The 15387-nt window shown below is 45.1% G+C and overlaps 1 protein-coding gene across 1 annotated transcript in view; it reads left to right on the forward strand.

The window, feature by feature from the left end:
• LOC141093115 (long-chain fatty acid transport protein 2-like) overlaps positions 1 to 15387 on the forward strand; it is an 87343-nt gene that overhangs the window by 29326 nt on the left and 42630 nt on the right. Inside the window, exons 4-6 of the mRNA XM_073579597.1 lie at positions 51 to 175; positions 7572 to 7766; positions 8048 to 8138. Of these exons, the coding sequence (XP_073435698.1) occupies positions 51 to 175; positions 7572 to 7766; positions 8048 to 8138 (411 nt within the window). The remainder of the gene's footprint in view (positions 1 to 50; positions 176 to 7571; positions 7767 to 8047; positions 8139 to 15387) is intronic.

Genomic DNA, 15387 nt, shown 5'->3' on the forward strand with positions numbered 1-15387 from the left:
CTTATACACCACTTATATGTTTGGCCATAATTTCCCTTTGTTTAACCCAGGAGCAACCTGTGTTTTAAGGAACAAATTCTCAGCTAGCCAATTCTGGGATGACTGCAGGAAATATAATGCAACAGCTTTCCAGTATATTGGGGAGATCCTCCGATACTTATGTAACACTCCTAAGGTATGGATAATTATAATGAATTGTTTCAAATATTTGCTCAGAAACAATCAGGGGTAAGTTCCCACAATGAGTTTCTTGATGCTACATAGTTTCACTGTGAAAATACTCCGTGTCTTTCAGTTCCAACAAAGTGGATGGGGGTTATAGAAATCTCATGTCCAATAACCAAGTTGTGCTTTTTTTTTACACTTCGTAAAATGACCTGCGATGCGTGTTTCAAATCTGCAAAATGTCAATTTCTTTTACGAGTACGCTGAGTTATAAGTGTGGATTTAACCCCTAGAATTGCTTCACATTTGGAAAAAATGATAGGGAAATGCATATGCATTTGTATTAATAAATAGTTTGCGAATCGAAGCACAAAAATGCAGATGCGAAGCTCATATGATGCGTAAATGTGTTTTAATAGGTCTTACATAGCGAAATAGACTTGCAGTTCTCCTACCTTGTTTTATTTGTCTTTGTCTCCAGTATTGTAGAGGCTGTTCTACTACTACTGCCTTCTAATAAGTACCCCGCTTTTGACTCACGATTTTCTGCAAATACAAACAGAGCTGTTGTTCGGATTAAAATGGCAAATTCATCCTTTATTATAACAAACATAACAAAAAATAATAACTCCAGAAGCCTGCAGATAACCCAAATATCCGTGATCACAAGCTCAAGCGCACCTCTGGCTCCAGAAAACCTTTTCCATGCCACCAACTCACCAAGGACTATGAAGATTCACAAAAGTCCCCCAGGCTATCACCAAATTCCAAAAACACAAATGAAGGATGCCATCTCCTTGATGTACAAGTCCCACCCAATTTTTCACCAACTCCAAGAACACCCTTGGGCCACAAAGCTGAAATGACACCGAAAAACAACCCTATGTCCATTGTTGCTTTGAAACATTTTTTGTTCATCCAAGATTAACGGTATGGGTGGGCAAGACCTCTAGTTGTGGTACTTCCATAATGATTGAGGGTCTCCCTCCTTCACGTTATATATGACGGCTCTTTCTTGCAACCACCCCATATTTACACATCTTAAAATTTTGACCCTACTAAATACCAATGCAAAGACATGTAGGCTAATTAACCCCTTACTCATTGACCCCTTCAAAGCTGAGTCATGAGTTACTACCATATTTCCTTTCAGATTTTCTCTACAGATTCCTTGAAAACATTTAGTTGAAATGTTGGATTATTATTTGTCTATTCAACACCGGACCTATTAGACCACAGTCACACATTCAGTATTTTCTATCAGTATTTGTAAGCCAAAACCAGGAGTGGGTCACAAATACAGAAGGGGTCACGTGTCATTTCGGCCCATTCTTCCACAAACACTATTCCAATCTTGAAGGTTCCGTGGGCTCCTTCTATGAACTCTGAGCTTTAATTCCTTCCATTAATTTTCTATTGGATTCAGGCCAGGTGATCAGCTGGGCTATTCTAGCAGCTTTATTTTCTTTCTCTGAAACTAATTGAGCATTCCCTTGGGATCAATGACTTGTTGAAATGTGCACCCTCATTTCATCTTCCAGTTTTGCATTTATGAGGTCAACCAAAAAAATAACTTCCGGATAGAGATGAGTGAATATTTCAATGTTCGGTTCCAATTACGTTCGCCGAATTTGCAATATTCCCCTACTAAATTGTTAAACATTCGCTGAACATAGCCGAACACCATTCACCTCAATGAAAGTCAAAAACAAACGCATTCACAACATCTTTGAATGACCCCAAATGCTGCCAAAACACATCAAATGAGGGACATCCACCAGGAAAGTGGCCTCTATTCACGCACAGTACAAATTGCAGCATGGAACTGCAGCAATCAGCCAGGCATGAGGTATTGGGGTCTGGGACAACATTTACAGCTTTCAATTGAACGTCACAGTAAGACGAGGTGGGTGAGGGATTGGTGTAGGCCCCCTTTGCTGGGAGCACTGATAACACATGCAACACCTTTACCTGCTTTCATGCTGAGCCACACTCAGGTGGCACAAATATCAGTTTTGTAGACTACCATTGTCAGAAAAATTTAAGGATAGTAACACGGGTAGTTGAGTCCAAGGAAGTGGCGGCATGATGGTCTCAGATGCTTACTGCTACATGCAACACGCATGAAGGAGACCTACCCAGGAGTGTTCACATTTCCAAAAATTATTGGCAGACAGCACAAAAGTGACATCAATTTCACCACAGTAGAAATAGTATAATAGGAACTGACAGTTCTTCCACTAAATGCAATGCAGCAGATGGACACCCAGCTAGGAGTGTTCACATTTTAAAAAATTGAGGGCCTTATGCTGGTTTCACATTAGCGTGTTTTTGCGCAGCGCATCGTGCGTGTCCATGTGCATGCATCATGCGTACCTATGTTTAACATGGTGTGCGCATGGTCTTGCGTTTGCACGCGTTCGTATGCCTTTTCGTGGGCATGTGTTTTTCATGGTGTGCGTCTAGGCGCACCAGACGCAACCTGTTGCATTTTTGGGTCCGCCGAATGGCATAAAAAACTGCATGCGCACGCTTGCGCACGGAATGTGACAAAATAATGCATTACAGTCTATGGGAACGCAGGCGTGCGCATGGACATGCGTTCGTCTCCGTTTTCATGCGCATGCGTTTTTGGCGTAAACATGTGTAGACACTGGTTTTAACCCCTAGAGAACGAATGCGCATAAAAACCGCAAACGCATGCAAAAATGCATGATGCGTGTTTTGCATGCATTTCTATTGCGCACGATGCGCTGCACAAAAAAACGCTAATGTGAAATTAGCCTTACACCACAGAAGTAGCATCAATTTCACGACAGTAGAAATAGTCTAATAGGGACCAACAGGTCTTTCTCTACACTAAATCCAACAGATGGGACACCCAACAATGATTGTTCACATTTCCAAAAATTATTGGCAGACACCACCAAAGTGGCATCAATTTCACCACAGTAGAAAGTATAATAGGGACCGACAGGTGTTCCACTACACCTAATGCAGCAGATGGACAGCCAACATGGAGTGTTCACAAATGAGGGCCTTACACCACAGAACCGGCATCCATTTCACCACAGTAGAAATAGTATAATAGAGACCAACAGGTCTTTCACTACACCCAATTCAGCAGATGAACACCCAACAAGGAGCATTCACATTTTAAAAAATAAGGGCCTGACACCATTGAAGTGGAATAACTATCATTTGGTCACCGCTAACCATCTTAATAGCCATTACAAAACTACGCAGAAGGGTGCAGAGGTCCTTAATCTGTGCCCACTATGTAAACGTTATACGCGCCTCATCCGTTCTGTGTTGGTCCAAGCTATACGACATGATATACTGCACCAGGGCTCGTTGCTGCTGCTACAGTCCACAGTCCCTGCAGCATGTGCAGAGTGGAAATTCCACCATGTCGGCACATCGCATATTAACCTGTTAACTGGCATGGACTGATGCAAGTTGATGAGCAGAGGGTTGCGAACGGCGAAAATGAGCCCACAACTTGCGGGCTTTCTGAAGCAGCTCACCCAGGCCAGGATAGTGGGGGAGAAAACACTGTACCACCAGGATGAGGATGTGAGCTATGCAAGGCATGCCTCGCTGTAGGACCTCCACCAGGTTCACACCGTTATCGGACACGGCCTTCCCTGGAAGCAGGTTCAGCGAAGACACCCATTGATCAAATTTAGCCTGGATAGCTGTCCACAACTCTTCATCTGTATGACTGCTATCTCCAAGGCATATCAATTTTAAGACTGCCTGATTGCAGTGAGCCCTGGCTGCACAGTACGGAGGTGGTGGGGGTTCGCTATGCACTGTTGGAACATGTGTCTCATGAAGGCAGAGGTTGAGGGCATAGGTGGAGGCCCTAGAGGCAGAAGCAGTGGAGGAAGTATTAAATGTAGAGGTTTGGCCTGCAAGCCTTGGGGATTCCAAGGCTTGTGGAGCAGCGCCTGTCCCCACAGCCTCCAGAGTCACCCAATGCCCAGTCAGCGAGATGTAATGCCCTTGGCCAGGCTTACTCGTCCAAGTGTCTGTGGTGAAATGCACCTTAGCAGAGATTTTGTCAAGGAACGGGTGATGTTGTCTGCAATATGCTGGTGTAGCGCAGGAACAGCTTTCTTCAAAAAGTAATGGCGACTGGGTAATTGGTACTGGGGGACTGCGATGGTCATCAGCTTTTGGAAACCGTTGGTATCCACCAGGTGGAAAGGCAGTATTTCCGTGGCCAACAAATTGGCGATGGTGGAGTTAAACCTTTTAGCTTTGTCATGTATAGGAGGAAGCAATCTTTTCCGTGACCACAACTGCAGAACCGTGGGCTGGCTGCAGTGCTGTGAGAGGGTGGAATACGGGGAACCGGACAAACTGCTTGACCGTGAGAGAGGTGCAGGCGGAGATGATACTGTGGATTGAGAAACTTGTGTTGTGATCGTTCTCCGAGATCGGTAAAAAACAGCAGGCATGTCCGCTTCCGTTACAACTGAAGGCAGCCTCTCAGTCACCATGACTCAAGTAAAGAACAGGTTCTGCGGTCAAAGAGCTGCATCTCAATAGTTGGCATGATAACAGAGGATGAGGAAGAAGCAGCAGATGGGGCAGCTGATGGTTGTTGATGTCCGCTGCTCCCCATTTTTGCGCAGTGGGATTGATTGCACAAGTGAAGGTTCATACATGTAGTAGTCAAATTATTGCACTTTTTACCTTGACTCAGTTATTTTTTTGCAAAGTTGAAAGATTACGTGAGTTGGCTCATCCTTTGCAGTGTCAAAAAAGACCCAGACTAGGCAACCCTTGCCACCGCTGTGAGCTGCAAACCTGCGGACTCTGCTGGTCAGAGGCAGTTGTGGTTGAGGATGCATCGCTCATCGTGGCTGCATCACTACTTGTCTGCAACGGACTACGCAACGTAACCTCCTTTTCTTCCTCCTCAGATGACCTATTCAGCTGTGTGCCTCTATGTTCACGCCAACTGGGATCTAACACCTCATCATCATCCTCTGTGTTATCACATTCCTTGCCATTGGAGATGCCCTCCTCCTCTTCTTGCCCTGACAGCACAGTACAGTCTTCTTGAGCCTCAGATATCTGAGTCTCATCAGGATCACCTCCCCCAAGGGGTTAACGTCTGATGACGAAGGTCAGGATGCTGTTCGGACCGTACGTCTTCTTGCCCCGGAACCAAGCTAAATAAATGTTGCATCATTGCATATTTCCTCCTCTTGACTCTGCGAAGCTTTTGAGTACACTTCTGATGAACATGGCATAGAATGTGTAAAAAGCTCTTCAGACCCACCCATCTGTGGTTCGGTACCGTCAGTTGAATGGTTCGATAGTTGGGACGCAAGGGGAATTTGGGTACCACATCTGTGGACTGTACTAGATGTGATGTTGAGGTGGAGGAAAAGGAGAAGGAGCCACTTGAAGCTGCACTTGCCACTCGAGTACATGCTATTTCTGGGCATCGTCGACAAGGCGTACTGCTGTGCGTCTGCCAAAGAAAGGTAGTGGTGTAGCCTGCCCAGTAACATAAGTTGACAGTTGTCTTTGCATAGGATGTGATGTTGCTTCACTAGTGCTTTTGCAAACATTACCACCTACCCCACGTACACCAAGCCTAATTCCCCTTCCACCACGACCTCACTTTTTCCCAGTCATGTTGCTCAGTGTGGTAGCAGCACAGTATTAACAACCAAAAATTAGATTTTAAACTCTGCATCACTTCTGCAAACAGTTGAATTTCAGCGACAGTAAATTCAAACTTGAAATATGGTGTGCTATATCGTGTTAGTCACAGAAAAAAAGAATTGTTTGATTGTGGATCAGGCCTCTATAACACACTAGATGCTACAAAATATTTTTAAAGTTAGGTCCCTTACTGTATGACATTAATAACAGAAGAATTTTTTGGGACCAAGGATAAAGCCTCTATAACACACTAGATGCTACAAACTATGTTTAAAGTTAGGTCCCGTACTGTATGATGTTAATAACAGAAGAATTTTTTGTTGCCTCTGGATCAGGCCTCTACAGCTTAATTTCAACCCACACAAATGACAAAGTGTGATACGGTGGGTTCTCTAACTTTTTGAAACTGAAAAATTATAATTTTTTTTTACTGTGCCATAGGTCTGCAGACAGGTTCATATCACTGCCACAAAATGACAACGTGGGATACAGCAGGCTGTTTCATATTTAGCAACAGAAAAAATTATAACTTTTTTTTAATGTGCCTTAGGTCTGCAGACAGTTTTATATCACCACAGCAATAAATGACAAGGTGGGATGCAGCAGGCTGTCTAATATCACAATAGAAGCAGTGCACAACAAGTGCCCTGCTGGCTTTCTTTGTGCACCTCAGTATGGCTCAAAAAGAAAAAAGTGCTGGAAGGTAAACTTTACAGCCACAATGGACACTAGCTACCTACAGTATCTGAATGATATACAACCACATAAGCTAGATAGCTAAAATGTGGGATGCAGCAGGCATTTTCACATTTAGCTACTGAAAAAAATATTATTTAGAATGCTATACTTGTGCATGGAGCACAATAGAAGCAGTGCACAATACACTTGTAGGACATGTGCCCTGCGGGCTTTGTCTTAGAACCTCAGTTATGCCCCCCCCTTAAAAAAAAAATTCCGGAAGGTAAATTTTACAGCCACACTTGACACTATCTAGCGCCACTATCTGACTGATATACAACCGCCTAACTAAATAGCTGAAATCTTGCTATTAACAGTGGCAGTATCAGGAGCAGCCTCTCTGCGCTGTTACAGTGTGAAAATGGCGCTAAAACAAGATGTCCGCTATTAATATGGAGAATAACATGTGATTTCAGCAGCCAATGACACAAGCCGTTGTGTTAGGACATTGTGGGTGTTTCCTGCACCCTGACTGGCTAGCCGCAATGTGCACACATTAAGTTAGCAAAAAAATATGACGGCTGTACTTCCAAGAACTCCGTGCTTCTGAGCTATGCAAACCCCCTCCCCTCATCAAACATGTGCCAAACCCTCATGATTATCGTTGCTAAAGTGCTGAAAATATTTCTGTGGCAACGCAAATATTTTCCCGCAGTTTTACCGAATGTTGCCGATTTTATAACATTTTGCGCGGGTTTCCGATCACGAATCCGAATGTGCCATATTCGTGCCGAATTTATGTTTGGCGACCGTTTTCCAAACAAATTCGCTCATCGCTACTTACGGATCCTTTTTGAGCCTTTTAAAATGCCTCCATGTCCCCCTAGAAAAAAAAAGCAAAACAATTTTATTATTCTATGATATAATAGAAAATATAAATATTTAGACTGCATTAATCCAAAATACGTTTTATGTTTACAACCTTCTAGTTCTGCACTGTTGGCCATAATGACTTTCACAATTTTTCTTATTCCTTCAAGAAAGATAATGATAAGGACCACCGTGTGCGGTTTGCAGTTGGAAATGGACTAAGGCAAGATGTATGGAAGGAATTCATTAATCGTTTTGGTAATATACATATCTATGAATTTTATGCTGCAACAGAAGGAAACTCTTTGTTTTTCAACTACACCAGAAAAGAAGGAGCAATGGGAAGATGCAACAGCTTATTACGGGTATGTAACACAGAAATGTAATTATTGTGTATCTTAAATTTAAAGAAAACAGAAAAATCAGCCAGAACTTTTAAAAAGTTGAAATATTGAATCTGTTTGCAGTCAGGAGAGTCTTCCAAAATATTAGTCCCCTGTTTAGTCCTGACCTCCTACTGTAACAGCAGTCTAGATGAGGATTTGTTGTCCTCTGATCACATATATATCCAAACTTGATAAAAAGTTGTTAGGTCAAATATGACAAGAATTTTACTTAGTGTATTCTGGAAATTGTTGTATTTTAGTGCTTAAGACCTTATGATGTGATCAAATATGATGTGGAAAAGGATGAACCAGTCCGTGATGCTGCAGGACATTGCATTCGTGTTGCAAAGGGTAAAAATACTTCTTATACTCCTAGCTAAAATAATAACTTAATATATTGTACATTAATTCATCTATTTTATCTGGGGAATTCAAGGTAAGATTTTTCTCTGCAGCATTTATTAGTGTTGTCTCCCAAGTTAGCTCAGAATACTAGAAAATAAGCTTAAGTGTCTTCTGGAACCATGGTACTGTACATGCATTTATGGTCACATTATTGTCACCTTTGTTTAGTATAGAAAAGCCATTATCTTCAGAAATTAGTGTCTATGTATCAAGTGTGTACTATTAGATTTTTTTTTTCTAATAACCTGTCTAAACACAGTCAATAATGTCACCATCACCATCAAGTAGTAATTCACACAATGAAAAAGATATAAAATAGCAACCTAGGGATGTGATTTTTTTTCCTTTGTAGTCATCTCTGAGCTCCATGCACCTGTCCTGTCTGCTGTGGTATCTTCCACCATGATTGCACTGTTCTTTTCCCCAATTGCAGAGTCAACACTCTCCAAAGATTTTCAATTGGATTGAGATTAGAGCTTTAAAAAGTATTTTTTTCTTATCTTTTCTTGTGCACTTTTGGATGTGTCCTTTGGGTCATTATTTTGCTATAGGATCCATTTTGTTCAACTGACACTTAGTTTTCTTATATCTGGGAGCACCTTCCACTGTAAAATACTCTGATGTTATTGTCCCTATAATACATTCAAAGCCTCTATCCTAAGTGGTGGCACAATTTTGTTAAAGTCAATGGCCCCGTTGGCAGATATACCAGAATCCTGTTTTGATGTCATGATGGAGCAACTGACGTATGGATAAAACATTATGTGAATCCAGCCTTTGTAAGAATTCACAATTAGGTGGCATACCAGAAATGTACAGAACGGGACATATTTTTATCTGTAATGGCTGTGCACTGATTGAGCGTAAAAGGTAAATTTTCCTTCGCACAGTATTCCGTATAAATAGTAGGACCTTTCTACAAATTTCTCATGTTGAACTGGATACACAGTTGCTGCAGAGCAAAATAAAGTTTTTATTTTTTTTTTAATTTCTCCTTTGAATTGTTAATAGCTGTCATAAGTCAACTACAGGAGAAAGAGTTTGCAATCTAAAAAGTTTTATTGATGTAGAACCACATGTTTAACATAGGGAAAGAGAGGAATTTATGTGTAGCTATGAGGTGAGAAAAATTCATTAAAACACCCAATTAAGCTAGGACCCCATGGTGTGGACAAGTAATTAAAGGCCCCGTTACAGGCATCAATGTCCCAGCGATCCCACGTGGATGGGATCGCTGGGACATAGTTAGCTGATCGCTGGTGAGCTGTCACATACAGACCCACCAGCGAGCATGCTGGTTTCCAATGTAAACAGCAGGTGTCTAAGAGCCGCGTGGCTCTTAGTTACCCGCTGTTTACCTTGGAAACCAGCGTGCACGCTGGTCCTGATCGCTGGTGGGTCTGTCTATGTGACAGCTCACCAGCAATCAAATAACTATGTCCCAGCAATTCCATTCACGTCGGATCGTTAGTGGGATCGCTGGGATTTTGATGTGTGTAACGGGGCCTTTAATTACCTGTCGCTGATCGTTGGTTTTTCGCTGTCACACGCAGCGATGCGCGCTGGCCAGCGGGAGACCAACGATCAAAAAATGGCCCAGGATGTTCAAGCGCTATCAGCGATAACCGGCAGGGGGGCCGGTCACTGCTACAGGTCACACACAGCGATTTAGCTGGCGAGATCGCTGTGGCATCACAAAATCAGCGATCTTGCTGGCGATCTCGATGTGTGTGATGGGGCCTTAAGACTGGTATATTTGCTGGAAATGGTCATGAAGTCTGTGGTTTAACAAAAGGCGTAGAAGTAGGCTGCTCTCTGAGATAAGCTGCTATGATGAAAGAATCCTCCCAGACTCTGTCTCTCCAATGTACAGCTATGAATATTAGGGATAGTAGTGATCAGATATTGATGGGACATCCATTTTCAACTTCAGAACTAATAGGGGAAGAATATGTATATTTTTTTATAACTATGAGACATGACAAACAGCCCTAAATCAATAGTGGCCAGATAGGAAACATGACATGGCTATTAACAGGTTTCCTTGAAAAAGTAAAATGCTGATAAAAAAATATGATGGCGATATTGAATGCCTGTGATTGTCAGGAGTGAAGATATTGTGAATGTTGGGAATCTCATAATTTTCTGAAACTGAAGTCACATCCCATGACCAGCCATCTTATGAGTCATCGAGGGTTTGTTTGAAGTCTGTAACCATGAAGACACATAGGTCTCCAAATAAACTGTAGACAAAAATGGTTGATTGTTTTTTATAAAATAGGGATTTTTGTGTACTCACCGTAAAATCCTTTTCTCCGAGCCATTCATTGGGGGACACAGAGACCGTGGGTGTTATGCTTTCCTGCCACTAGGAAGACACTAAGTAAACTAGAAAAAGTTAACTCCTCCCCTGCAGCATACACCCTCTCGCTGGACGAGATCTCATCAGTTCGGTAAAAAAGCAGTAGGAGCTTAAACAGTTGAACAATAACTATAACTATGTCACAACATAAAGATGCTAAACAGGGTGGGTGCTGTGTCCCCCAATGAATGGCTCGGAGAAAAGGATTTTACAGTGAGTACACAAAAATCCCTATTTCTCCTACGCCTCATTGGGGGACACAGAGACCGTGGGACGTACTAAAGCAGTCCCTGGGTGGGGAGCATACATGGGCTAAAACCCCATGTACCACTGATTGAACTCTGAGGTACTGCCGCTTGCAGGATGCATCTGCCGAGCGCTGCATCCGCAGAGGCCTGAGAACGAATCAGGTAATGCTTTGTAAAGGTATGCAGACTGGACCAAGTCGCAGCTTTGCAGATCTGTACTGCCGAGGCCTGGTGCCAAATGGCCCAACAGGCGCCCACTGAGCGGGTAGAATGTGCCGTAATCCCTGCTGGGACAGGCGCGTTCCTGACACTATAGGATTCTTGAATCGCGAGGCGGATCCACCTGGCTAGCGTTGCTTTCGAAGCGGCTAGCCTCTTCTTGTGCCTGTCTGGAAGTATGAACAGGGCATTTGATTTGCGGAAGGGAGCCATCCGCGAGATGTCCCATCTCAGAGCCCTAACCACATCCAGAGTGTGGAGGGCTTCCTCAATACGATGGACTGGTGCCGGACAAAAAGATGGCAAAACAATTTCCTCAGTGAGGTGGAAAGAGAATACGACCTTGGGCAGGAAGGACAGAGCCGTCTTGAGGACTTCTTTGTACTGATGAAAATTCAGGAACAGAGAGCAGGAGGATAGAGCCGCCGATTCTGAAACACGTCGGATTGACGCAATTGTCACTAGAAAGACCACCTTCCAAGAGAGAACAGTCAGTGGAACGTCATTGAGAGGTTCAAAGGGAGCCTACTGTAGGGCCCCAAGAACCAGGATAAGGTCCCCAGGTTCCAATGGTTGTCTATAAGGAGCTGCCACATGGGCAAGTCTCTTAAGGAATGTCCTGACTTGAGGTTTGGTGGCAAGTCTGCTTTGGAATAACACTGACAAGGCTGAGATCTGGCCGTTGAGGGAACTAAGTGCAAGGCCCGATGTTAGTCCGGATTGAAGGAATTCCAAGATAGTAGGAATGGGGAACGTCATAGGGAATCGGCCACGATCCTCGCACCACGAGAAAAAAGGTTTTCCAGGTGTGGTGATAGATGTGCATGGACACAGGCTTCCTAGCACTTATCATTGTGGAAATCACGTTATGAGAAAACACAGCCTTTGTTAAAATCCAGAATTCAATGGCCACGCTGTTAAGGACAGGGCCCCAGAGTTCTAGTGGTTAAACGGACCCTGAGAGAGCAGATCCGGACGATCTGGAAGATGCCAGGGAACGTCGGCGACTAGTTGAATCAGTTCTGCGTACCAAGCGTGGCGCGGCCAATCTGGCGCGACAAGAATCACTGGTACTCTTTCTGATCTAATCTTCTTGATGACCCTCGGAAGCAAGGGAAGAGAGGAAAGATGTACGGGAGCCGGAACTGGTGCCACGACAGAACTAGGGCATCCGCACCGATGGCGCGTGGATCGCGTGATCGGGCGATGGATTGAAGAACCTTGTTGTTTAATCTCGAAGCCATGAGATCCACATCCGGAGTCCCCGAACGATGGCAAATCTGCTGAAAACCTCCGGATGAAGAGACCATTCTCCCGATGCCAGGCCCTGGTGGCTGAGAAAATGTGCTGCCCAATTTTCTACGCCCGGGATGTGGACTGCTGAGATGGGCGAATGATTGGTTTCGGCCCAATGGAGAATGTGACTCACTTCGTGCATGGCCATCCTGCTTCGAGTTCCCCCTGGCGGTTGATATACGCCACAGCCGTGGCTTTGTCGGATTGGATCCTGAAGGAGTGGCCTGCAAGGAGATGGTGAAAACTCCGTAGGGCTAATCTGATCGCTCGAATCTCTAGGATGTTGGTGGGGAGACGAGACTCTCGAGGAGACCACCGACCCAGTGCCGTGTGGTGACGAAAAACCGCACCCCAGCCCAGAAGACTTGCGTCGGTGGTTACTACCAAGAAACCATTGTACTGGGAGAAAAGACTTCTCTTGATTAAGGGAGGATTTCAGAGTCCACCACTTGAGGGCTTGTCTGACCCGCAGAGACAGGAGGAACCGATGGTCCAGAGAGAACGGGTTCTTGTCCCAGGCTAACTGACTCACATGTTGCAAGGGACGGAGATGGAACTGGGCGAATGGGACAGCCTCCATCGCTGCTACCATCTGTCCGAGAATTCTTATGGTGAAACGAATGAGAGAGAAACTGGTTGAGAAAGAGACTGCGCTGCTTGTTGTAAGGCTCGGGTCTTCTCTGGAGGGAGAATGACCATCCCACGGGAAGTATCAAAGATTATTCCCAAAAAGGAAAACTGTTGAGCCGGCTTTGGGAAGGACTCTTTGAAGTTGATTTTCCAGCCCAGGCAAGAAAGTGCATTAACTGTTATATTTATGGATTCCTCGCATGCTGGAAAAGACGGGCTCTTGATGAGCAGGACGTTCAGATACGGTAACACTACCACTCCCCGAGAGTGAAGAATGGCCGTGACAGCCGCCATGACCTTGGCAAAGACCCTGGGGGCGGTAGCGAGTCCGAAGGGCAAGGCAACGAACTGGAAGTGTTCCTCGTGAATTGCAAAATGTAGGAACTGCTGGTGGGTCGGGCAGATCGAAATTTGAAGGTAAGCGTCCTTGATGTGGATGGATGCTAGGAACTCTACTTTTTCCAAGGAAGTGACAATTGATCGGAGAGATTCCATTTGGAACCGCCTTACCTTGACCAACTGATTTAACAGTTTGAGATCCAGTATAGGCCGCATCGTCCCATCCCTCTTTTGGAACCACAAAAAGGTTTGAATAAAAACCTCTGAACTGTTCGTCCTGAGGGTCCGGAATGACAACTCCGTCCTTTTGCAGCGCCTGAACAGCCCGAAGGAAGGCTGTTGTCTACTTTTTGGGGAGGGAGGATGGGAAGAAACATGTTGACGGAGAGGAGAATTTTATCTTGTATCCGGAGGACACCAGTTCCCTGACCCACTTGTCGTGGACGACTGAGAGCCAGGTGTAACTGAATGAAATTAGACAATCTCGTACTCTGCCGTCATCCGCCGGATACCGCAACAAGTCATTGCGTAGATTTGTGGGATCGGGGTCCTTGAGAACCGGATGCCCTGGGTCTGGGCGTCCAAGAGCGATTAGGTCTGTATGAGACCTTGGTGCCTCTGTCTCCGCACGGGGGCCGACTAGAGTCAGAATAGAAGGTAGAGGAGGACCAACCGGAGTTATTGCGAAAAGAAATTTCGTCGGCTGTTGGTTCCGAAACAGCCGAACAGCCTTTTGCTGACCAGGGAAATTACTTTTTTCCCCCCGGTAGAATCAGAGGTGAGCTGGTCCAGCTTCTCCCAAAGAGGCGACCAGACTGATAAGGTAGAGAACTTAGCGATCTTTTAGACATGGCGTCCGCGCGCCAGTCACGGAGCCAAAGAGCTCTTCTAATGGAGATTGCATTAGCGGCAATTTGAGCAGCCCCATTGGCGGCATCAAAACAGGCATCAACTACAAAATCTTCTGTGTGAACTATCAGCCTGGAGACATTGGTAGCTCCCGGAGGGAGATTGCTACCCTAAAGAGCAGTGATTAAGACCTCTGTCCAAGCGGCCATAGCCTTAGTGACCCAAATCGCTGCAAACGATGGAAAAAACACCGCTCCTGAAACCTCAAAAACTGAGCGGGCGAGATAATCAGTTTGACGATCGGAGAGGTTTCTGACCGAGGAACCTTCCGAAACGGATAGGAGAGTCTTAGAAGCTAGCCTCGATACAGGAGGGTCCACAGATGGGGACTGCAACCAATCTTTCGTTAGGTCTGGGAGAAAAGGGTATTTAGCCTGAATAGACTTATGCCCTGTGAATCTCTTATGTGGCCGATCCCTATGTCTCTGGACAATGTCCTTAAAATCAGAGTGGCTGGTAAATAATTTGCGTACACGCTTGGTCCTCTTAAACGACAAAGTGTATGCTGGAGGAGGAGTATTTTCCTCCTTTAACTCCAGAATCCTGATGACGGATTCTATAAGTGAATCAAGCGACTCTTGGTCAGTTGGAGGATTGGGGAGCTGAAGCGTCAGATTCCAATTCAGGGTCGTACTCGCTGTCACCATTAGGAGAGGGAGGTCAAGAAACAGAACTCGCTGGTGCTGAATCACGAGCGTGACTGGGGGACGCGTCATGGGTCTGCTCTCTCGCTTGACTGTCCCTTGAACAAGTACGGTCCCTGGTGGTGGACGGTTCCCCGCGAAGACGCCCTGTGATTTAAAGAGGCTTCCTGGGGAGAGTCTATAGCCTGTAGTCCGTGACTCCACGGACTGTGACAGGGGCGCAGCCCACTCAGGGGGACTAAAGGCAGGAAGACTCACAGCAGCGGCGGTGAGAGGCGTTTGGGCACAGGCCGCGTCGCAGTCCGTGCATAATGGATTAATCTGGTGCAGGGCAGAGTAGATTTGCAAGTGGTACACATGGCATAGAACATAGTGTGCTTCTTAGCAGCCTGCTTAGCGCTCCGGAAAGGGTTAACGGCAGAGACTGACTGCAGCAGCATAGAATGTGCCGGGAAAGGGTTAAGCCTTGGTCTGAAGGCAGATGCAGTTTACCTGGTCCTGTACTGCGTCCCCCGGCAGTAATAGCTGTTGTAGTGTCACCCGGAATC

The sequence above is a fragment of the Dendrobates tinctorius genome, unplaced genomic scaffold (genome assembly GCF_039654945.1).
Source record: "Dendrobates tinctorius isolate UK_male_01 unplaced genomic scaffold, ASM3965494v1 ptg000062l, whole genome shotgun sequence".
Lineage (NCBI taxonomy): Eukaryota > Metazoa > Chordata > Amphibia > Anura > Dendrobatidae > Dendrobates > Dendrobates tinctorius.